General features: G+C 48.9%; 1 protein-coding gene across 1 annotated transcript; it reads right to left on the bottom strand.

Annotated features, from left to right (window-relative positions):
• Nucleotides 1–1,443: 1,443 nt before the first annotated feature.
• CRABP1 (cellular retinoic acid binding protein 1) lies at nt 1,444–9,324 on the bottom strand. The gene is made up of 4 exons (XM_003275461.4): nt 9,153–9,324; nt 8,432–8,610; nt 6,053–6,166; nt 1,444–1,742 (listed from the first exon to the last, which is right to left on the bottom strand). The coding sequence occupies exons 1-4, from the start codon at nt 9,220–9,222 to the stop codon at nt 1,692–1,694; spliced, it is 414 nt and encodes a 137-aa protein (XP_003275509.1). The 5' UTR covers nt 9,223–9,324; the 3' UTR covers nt 1,444–1,691.
• Between the last annotated feature and the right edge of the window lie 364 nt (nt 9,325–9,688).

Raw genomic sequence — 9,688 nt, 5'->3', positions numbered from 1 at the left:
GAATCCGTGTGCTTAGTGTTGGGAACAGGCCCCCCAAAATCTGGCCATAAACTGGCCCCAAAACTGGCCATAAACAAAATCTGTGCAGCACTGTGACATGTTCATAATGGCCATAACGCCCATGCTGGAAGGTTGTGGGTTTACTGGAATGAGGGCAAAGAACACCTGGCCTGGGAACCGCTTAAAGGCATTCTTAAGCCACAAACAATAGCATGTGTGATCTGTGCCTTAAGGACATACTCCTGCTGCAGTTAACTAGCCCAACCTATTCCTTTAATTCGGCCCATCCCTTCGTTTCCCATAAGGGATACTTTTAGTTAAGTTAATATCTATAGAAACAATGTTAATGACTGGCTTGCTGTTAATAAATACGTGGGTAAATCTCTGTTCGGGGCTCTCAGCTCTGAAGGCTGTGAGACCCCTGATTTCCCACTTCATACCTCTATATTTCTGTGTGTGTGTCTTTAATTCCTCTAGCACTGCTGGGTTAGGGTCTCCCCAGCTGAGCTGGTCTTGGCACTTAGATGGCAAGGACAGAAGCCAGGCAGGCAATGTAAATGAAGCAGGGGCGAGGATGGGGTCTAAGGGGAAGCAGAGGGTATGCGTTCCATTTAAAAAGGGGGAAGCTGCCTGGCCAGTTGTTACCCTGTGGGAATGTAGGTCTGGGGATGCCAGATTTTCCCAATTTTTCATTTAAGGAAATAGAGATTCAGATTATGTGAAATCTACTGATTTTCAAATTTAAAAGTCAGCAGCTATGTGGGTTGTTGTCTATGTGCATGTTCGGATCCATTCTCTCCCTGGCCACAACCTGGGAGGGTGACCCTTGTGAACAGCACTGTCTTCCCTGCCCTCTCCATTCCTATTGGATTTGGCCAGTGAACAGAATAGGTAGAGATTGAAAGGTGGGAGATTAGGATATTTATCTCGCTTGTTCCAAGCCAAGTCTCCCCTGACCCCATAAACACTGGGGTCATGGTTTTGGCAGTGGCTCCTCTCCTAGGTTATAGCTCTCATGGTCTGGTGACCCCTCTTTCCCTTCTGTCTTCAGGCCTGGGGGTAAATCCCTCCACTGCTTGTCTTTGGGTGCCTCCCCATCCTTTGCTGGCTCTATTCATCCTGCAAGTATAAACAGTCCCTTCATTATGAGCTCTTCCCTGTTAACCCCTTTTAAGTGTGCCCTTTCCTGCTGGGAACTACTGATACCAAGTAATTCAATTGAACGGCCACACTGGGAGGTGCAGTCACACCCGGATCTGCAGTCTGGATCCAGCCAGTCTGCAGAAGCCCAGCTTGCAACTGCTGATGTATGCTCAAAGCCCTACACCGAAGCCAGCAGGCCAAAGCTGAGAGTACCACACAGACCAACACAGTGCTAAGGACAGTAGGTACACAATAACTCCCATGTTGAAACTGAAGAGGCAAACCAAAAAAGGGAAAAGGTTGAGACACGTCTAACCAGTTTAATGACTTCGAAACCATGCAAATGCCAAACTATGGAGCACTAGGGATACAAGAAGCACCAAGGCCTTTGGGGCGGGGGTGGGGGACACTACAACATTGTCATGGGGAAAACGGGATCACCTAATACTGGTAGGGGAAAAGGGCAGTTCACCGGCAGCTCAGAACTATGACATATTCCTCAGGGGAGCCTGCATCCCTTCCTGAAAGTAGGAGCAAGCCAACTGCCTTCACTCTCGGACATAAATTCTGGTGCAGACCACGTCATCGGCGCCGAACGTCTGCAGAGAAGAAGAAAAGGAAAACCAATCAGTGCAGATGCCTGTGCAAAAATGTTTAAAGCATATCACTAATAAGGCCACTTATTGCCCTGTTAAAAACTCTTTGTAACAGACATTCAATTTCCTGTGTGTGCGCTCAGGCTAAGCATTAAGGGATATTTTTTCCCCCTTAAGCGCTATTGGCAAAGAGGTAACCAGAGTATAGAATTATGTTATATACCATTTTCCTTTGCTTCTGGAACCTGTAAAATGCTGACATAAGAAATGCCAGGAGTTTGGGTTTTAAAATTAAACTGAAAGGGAAAGAATGTCACAATGGACATTTCTGAAGTGGCTCTGTCTCTTTTCAAATGACTTCAAGATAGAAAGAAGCTCAAGCAGCTGGGGTCATGGGGCCCAGCACTCACCAGCCAGTTCTGTTCCTTGCTTTGGAGAAGGAATAGAACTGCTTTCCAGGAAGCAGTCATGTAACCTGGGAGACAGGCTGAGATGCTGTATATGTAATACTCGAGTCACCTGCAAGCTAGAAAATTGGTCTCAGCTGCAAAAGCACAGCATTGGCATCCAAACCCAGCTCTGCAGCTCACAGCTGGCTAAGCTTGGGGCAAATTTTTCCTCTCGTGGCCTATTTGGGAAAGGGGCAGGTAGGGGCTGGTGTTGAGGAGAGGGGTGGAATTGACAAGATGATCATCGCAAAGGCTCTTCCAGCTAAAATTCTATGGCTCTTTGTTTGTTTACTGTAGGGAGGACACGAATCATTGCACAGATGGAGGAGGACATTTTTCTGCTGGCCCCTGAAATGATATTGCCCATAAGTAAACTGTCTCAACTTTCCCCCAAAACTAGCAATTACTCACAGGCCTGCTCTCCTGGGCCTCTCACAGGCAGTTAGAGCAGGGAAAGCAATATATATGTTAAAAAAAAAAAAAAAAAAAACAAGAAACAGAAATTCTCCAGTCTGTAAACCTGATGTGAGTATGTTTGTTTGCAAATGTACATTTATGTGCCAGAAAGTCCTTATCTTTCAGATTCTCAAAGTGGCCTGAAATTAAAGAGATGTTAAAATCACTAAACGAGGCATTTAGCTATCCTAGGATCTTTATATTCTTACCCTGCCCTCTTAGTTGGTCATGAGATGCTCTCAGAGAACATATGCTAAAACATTATCCTGACACGTGTGCTTCAGGGAAATACTTCCGGTCCTTAGTGACTGAGGAAGCAGATGCCCATCACTAGCTGCTTTACTTTTTGAGATAGCCTTACTCTGTCGCCCAGGCTGGAGTGCAGTGGTGTGATGTCAGCTCACTGCAACCTCTGCCTCCCAGGTTCAAGCGATTCTCCTGCCTCAGCCTCCCAAGTAGCTGGGATTGCAGGCATATGCCACCACGCCCAGCTAATTTTGGGGTATTTTTAGTAGAGATGGGGTTTCACCATGTTGGCCAGGCTGGTCTCGAACTCCTGACTTCAAGTGATCCACCTGCCTCAGCCTCCCAAAGTGTTGGGATTACAGGCGTGAGCCACTGCACCCAGCCACTAGCTTCTTTTCATGCTAGGGATCTCCTGACCAGACTGGCAGTTATACCCACTCCTGGACACCTTTGTCCTAGCCTCTTCTCTATTAGGAAGAAATGCAGGTGATTCTGCATGCTAGGGGGTGTGGGGCTTGACTTTCCCACCATAAGTCTACCTCGCAGATGTCTGGACGCCTGAGAACCATGTTAATTTTCAATAATTCTTTGAGTTCTACAGCCACGGACTGTCAAATGGCTGCCAGCATTTGGGTAGTTAATGCTGTACCCTGGAGAAACTATTCTCGCTAGCTGACAGCTCTCCCCAGCTAACACATAGCTTCATGACATGAGAAGAAATCGCTGCATTTCCAACCACATTTGAAGTGCCCTTCTCAGCCTGCAGACTATGCTTAGAGGTTCCCGACAGAAACTCCGTAGAATATTCCAGAGTGGTTTGTGGGAGTATACTCAGTTTTCAAAGGAAGGCAACTTATAGCCTGGGGGCAATTTACTGTTGGCGCTGGGAGAGCTTATTTCGACTTAACTAGAATAATTGCCTCTTGTTATATAGAGACTGCATCTCTCTGCGTTTTAGATTTATTAATGATAATAACTCTTGAAACAAAAGCCCTCATTTCAGATCCAAAATGCCAAGAGTTAATACTCCCTTTCCCTTTGAGGCTTGTATATATGTTTGCTGTGCCAGGGAAGGATGCAGGGATAGAACTGAAGTTGGGAGGAGGGAGGATTTGAAAGTGATGGGGCCCATTTAGCAGAATTTGGCTTGTGACTCCAGCTGCTCGTATACTGCAGAGGTTAATAAAATCACTCTTTCTCAGAGCAAACCGATCCTACTGAACCCTCAGCTACATTCTAAAACTCTAAAATCATCTCCCTCTTTGCTGTCTCTGGTACCAGTAAAACATATACGCCTTTTCTCCTAAATTTCCATGTCTCAGCCTCAAATTGCTCCCCCAAGCCCAGCAAGTATCCTTTCCCGGGAAACAATATTAACCAGGTTGCAAATTAAGCAGTCCTTTCTCTGAGAAAGGAGAAAGCATGTTAAATCATCCCAGGGAAGGACAAGAGGAGAGAGAGAGAAAGATCAAGCAGTCTCAGTTCAAGTAATAGCTCAATTTAGGGTCTTCTTGCAGAATAAACATGTAATTTCAAGGCTGAGAGGGACCTCAGGGATCAGACTTCAGCTTAACCCCTCATTGTATAGCAGGGGGAAGAGCTTGGGAAGGGAGGACCCATGCTCAGGTCACACTGCAAGTCCTTTCCTAGCATCCTTCAGCAGGCAGTCTCCTATTCACAACATTTCAAGGTGACATTCACTAAGATGGAGCAGAGATTAACAAAATACCTAATGGAGAACAAAGGATGTAATTTCCTGGTTACCCAAAACAGCTTTCCCCTTTTCTAGTCTGGAAGAAAAGGGTGGTTGCAAAAACCTTAATTAGTTTTTTTGTTTTTGTTTTTGTTTTTGTTTTTAATTTTGAGACAGGGTCTCAGCTCTGTTGCCCAGGCTAGAGTGCAGTGGCACGATCACAGTTCACTGCAGCCTCAAACTCCTGGGCTCAAGTGATCCTCCCACTTCAGCCTCCGAGTAGCTGAGACTACAAGCATGTGCCACCACACTCAGCTAATTTTTTTTTTTTTTTGTAGAGACAGGGGTCTCACTATGTTGCCCAGGCTGTTCTCAAACTCCTGGGCTCAGCCTCCCAAAGTGCTGGGATTACAGGTGTGAGCCACCAATCCCGGCCCAGTTCTGAAACACAAAGGGAGAGTGAGGGGGATTGTTCTGCCCTCGGCCTTCCTTTGTTCTCTACCTAAAAAAAGGGGAGGAAGTGTGTGCTTAAATTATAGAGGTTTCTAATTTGGCCTCACTAGGTAAGTTTTGTCTGGCTAGGAGCAGGTGTTTAAAATGTTTTCGTCTGAATACTTTTTTTTTTTAGAGACAGAGTCTCTGTCGCCCAGGCTGGAGTGCAGTGGTGCCATCTCAGCTCACTGCAACCTCCGCCTCCTGGGTTCAAGTGAATCTCCTGCCTCAGCTTCCCAAGTAGCTAAGATTACAAGCATATGCCACCACACCCGGCTAATTTTGTATTTTTAGTAGAGATGGGGTTTCTCCATATTGATCAGGCTGGTCTCAAACTTGCAACCTCAGGTGATCCACCCGCTTCAGCCCCGCAAAGTGCTGGGATCTGAATACTTTTAGGAAAAGCCTACCTTTTTTAGTTCTACAGGGGCTTATCTCTCCACACTGTGTTATACTCAGACACTTCCCAAATTAGCATTCATTGCCTGGCTCCCAAAGGACATTGGAGTTTGCAAATCACAGGTAAAAATGTTCTCTAAGGTTCTGAGTGCAGATGTGATAAAAATTACTGAAACCTTTTCCAGCCAGCAAAAGGGGGAATGAGAATGAAAAAATATCCCTTCTGCCATGTGAGCGTGGGGACCTCATAGAGCCTAAGCATTCCAAGCCTGATGAGAGGGGAGCTTGGCTTAAAGCATGTCACCGCCACTGGGATGTATTAGTGTGGATAGTGGCAAGCACTCCAGCCTGTCTCTAGCCCCTATTCCCCCCTCTGAGCCACTCCTCTTTCCTGCCAACCATTTAACAATGATTTCCTCTGACCTGAACTGTCATCTCGGGTTTTCTGCTCTAATTTTAATCCAGGGCAAATGATGTCTTTCTCTGAACGGCCGAGTGAGGAGGACATATTTGTGGGGCCCATCTCGGGCCCCCTCTGGGGGAACTTCAGGATTATTTCAGGGTCAAGGGTTCCCTACCAGGATAAGTTCATCGTTGGCCAGCTCACGGGTCCAGTAGGTTTTGGGGCCATCTCCTTCAAGAAGAGTTTGCGTGCAATGGATCTTGTTCTCATTCTCCCAAGTGGCTAAACTCTGCAGGCGGGAAAACCATTAGTGACATTAATTAGAGTCTCAGCAGCGGGAGCAGGGGCAACAATGAGCATTGAAAAATAATTGCTGTGCAGAGAATCAACACATGGTCCCTGTCAGCAGGCCACAGATTCTTCTCCACTGAGCCTTATGAAGTCCAAATTCGGAGTGCTGGTCACAGATTTTATGGGGTATAAATACACCTTGTATAACACACACACACACACACACACACACTTACTGAAGCAGCAAGGCCTTAGGCATGCTTTACATCTCTAGGAATAAAATTTAGAGCATGAAATGATTCATTTATACAAAAATTAGCTACCCCTTCAAACAATTTGGATTTTATTTATTTTTATTCATTTTTTTTTGAGATGGAGTCTCCCTCTGTTGCCGAGGCTGGAGCGCAGTGGCACGATCTCGGCTCCCTACAACCTCCATCTCCCAGGTTCAAGCAATTCTCTTGTCTCAGCCTCCTGAGTAGCTGGGATTACAGGTGCCTGCCAGCACGCCCAGCTAATTTTTTTGCTATATTTAGTAGAGATGGGGTTTCACCAGGCTGGTCTTGAACTCCTGACCTCAGGTGAACATAATTTGGATTTTAAAAGCAAGAACCTTCACATCAGAACCACAAGATTTTACAACAGTGAAGACACCAAGTTTGTAACCACATCTGTCACCAGCCTATCAGGAGCACGATGCCCTGCACGGATTTTGGGATAGGAACGTCCTTTCTGTTCACACCTCATCAGATGTAGTGCACCCCTACACTGATAAACCTTGGTGTCTTTGGCTCTGAGGGTTAAAATACTGCCATTTTCCCGGTTACAGCCCTTTAGAAAAAATTTAAAAAGCAAATCAATCTGAAGGGTCTTCATGCTTTTGGAGGTGGGAGGCAAAAGGAGGGATTTCCTGAAGTTTTCCCCAGTGTCTGCACAAAGCTAAGCGTGGTACAGCTGGGCTGGGGGGTGGGCGAGAGCTGAATGTGCACATAATCAGTTTTTAACTAACACATGGGACACATTCATTAGGCAAGGTGTGGGGGATGGGGGGGGTGCATAAAGCCCCACTCTCCCGGCTGTTGTGTGACCCTTTAATTTTTTTTTTAAATCAGAATTACCCTTTCTGGCAGTAGCCACCATTGGATGTCCCCAGACTGAGCCCTGCCTATTGACAAGCCTCCTCTCTTAGACTCCCAGCCCTTCACTCTATGCTGTCCTGCTCTTTGTTTCTGCAGTGTAGTTTAGGCTTCAGATCCCACCCCCTCCAAGCGTGGAGATCATTTCCAGGCTATGACAATTCTGGAGCCAAAGATTGCCTCCTAGATCAGCCTGCTTCTGGGGGGCTTTGTTTCTTTGTCCTTCCAAGCCCAGTGCCCAGAGAGTCCCATTCTGAGATCAGACCAGGGACTGCTCAGGAAAGGTGAAAGAAACAAATTTCCCACTCTCTGGAATGTTACGACTTTTTTCTTTAAAAAAAAAAAAAAAATTAGAGAAGGGGAGGGAGACATTCTGTCACTTTTTAAATAAGTGGTAGCACCAGTGATTATTTTTCCATCTGGTTAACCTAATGCAATTTTTGCCCATGCAAAAAAGGAATGTCCAACCCCTTGCTTCAATCCACCGGTTCATCCCTGGGCCGATGTATGGAGAAATAAAAAAAACTCTTGCCCTTGAGGACTAAGAGAGGGCAACTAGTACATTTTCCCAGCCAGAACCTGCCTTGCTTTTGGAAAGACTCCGCCGTTCCTTTAAGGAACCAGGCTGAGGGCGGGAAGGAAGAGGTGACGGGGCCATCGGGACTGCTAAAACTGGATCCAGAGCGTACCCAGGCGGCCCAGGGACCCGGGCGGGGCGGGGGATACGGCGGGAAAGGAATGCAAGAGCTGCCGCTTCACCTGCGACAGAGAACCTGGCGGCTCCTGCAACCTCCTCCTCCTCCTGCGCCGCCTGCGCTTGGCGCCGCAAACCGCTGCAAAAGCCACTGCTGGGAACGCGGCGCAACCCAGAGCCCGCTCTTTAAGCGCGGCTGTTAGCACCCCGGGAGGCGGCTTAGGGAAGGGGTTAAGATGGAATGAAGGTAACACTTTGTCTTGAGCCAGGGGCAACTAGGATGCACAAACCCCCTCTGCAAACAACCAGTGTACACACCCTGCAAGAAAGGCGCGCCACAGGCTGCAAAGAGAGACTTAGGTTCCTCCAGCAGCAGTGGGCCATGGGCATGGAGCGGGGACCCGGGGACGCTGTACTGGCTCTGGGGCCTCACCCTGCACTTGCGTCCGTCCACGGTCTCCTCCTCAAAGCCTTCTCCGACCTTGAAGTTGATCTCAGTGGTGCGCACCGTGGTGGATGTCTTGATGTAGAATTGATCCCCGTCCTGGCGGATCTCCACGTGCGGCTTGGACGCAGCCGCTACGGCCACTTTCCTCAGCATGGCGTTCACACCTGCGCAGGGTGCACCATAGGCTCGGGTCACGGGGCCTCGCCGCCAGTCTCGGGACCGGTCGGGCACTGCTCATACCCTAACTTTAGAAAGGGGCCTTAAAATTGATCCACTCGTTTCCCTGCCCTCGCCCTTGTTTTCGAGATGAGAAACTGAGGCACAGAGAGGGTAAGTGACTTTCCTCGAATTGCACAGTGAATTCGTGGCAGAGCCTGGTCTCAAATTTGAGTCCAGATTTAATTCCCTGATCCTCCTTGCTCTCCAGTAATCTCTCCTCGCTATGATCTAGCACGAGATAAAGTCCGCACCATCGAGGAGGGCGCCAAACATTCAGCAAACGTTCGCTGAACGCGTGGGTTCCGGGATCTCTACCAGCTTCTCCCAGACCCGGTGCGCCTGGGAGACAAGGCGATCTATTGCCCCGGGGACTCCCTCCTGCCTGGGCTCCCCAACTTCCACCCCCTCCAGGACCGGGGCACTTCCGGGACCAGGGCACCTCCGGGCCGCATCTCCCCGTCGGGGCGCGCCATCTGCACCCACTTACCCAGTGCCTTGAGCAGCTCGTCGAAATTCTCGCTGCTGCGCATCTTCCAGGTGCCGGCGAAGTTGGGCATGGTGGCGGTGGCGGCGGCGGCGGCAGGTACGGACAGCGGCGGCGCAGCGGGCACACTCGGAGCTTGCAAGGCGGAGACTGGCGCTTTGCGCCCAGCGCTGCGCGCCTTGAGTCACTAGGAGAGCGCCCCCCACCCCGCCGGGCTTCTGGCCCCGCCCCGCCGGCCCTGCCCCCGCTCCCCCGCGGCCCCTGCCCGGTACGCGCTCAACTCCCAGCCCAGTTGTGCCTCAGCCTCCAGAGGTGCGGGCACCCGCTCTCCAACTGGGGGCGCCTCCACCTCCCTCAGGACACCCACATCCGGCTTTAAAATGGGTGGTGGGAGAGGTTTAGCTGAAACAAGATTGGCTTGGAGGGGATAACTGTTGAAGCTGGGCGATGTGGACTTGGGTTATGATTCTACTCTTCTCTCTATTTTTGAATATGTTTGAAAATATCCATAATATAAACTTAAAGTGGATAGCGAGCGG

The sequence above is a fragment of the Nomascus leucogenys genome, chromosome 6 (genome assembly GCF_006542625.1).
Source record: "Nomascus leucogenys isolate Asia chromosome 6, Asia_NLE_v1, whole genome shotgun sequence".
Classification (NCBI taxonomy): domain Eukaryota; kingdom Metazoa; phylum Chordata; class Mammalia; order Primates; family Hylobatidae; genus Nomascus; species Nomascus leucogenys.
The sequence above is the reverse complement of the archived record's forward strand: the minus strand, read 5'-3'. Positions and strand labels throughout refer to the sequence as shown.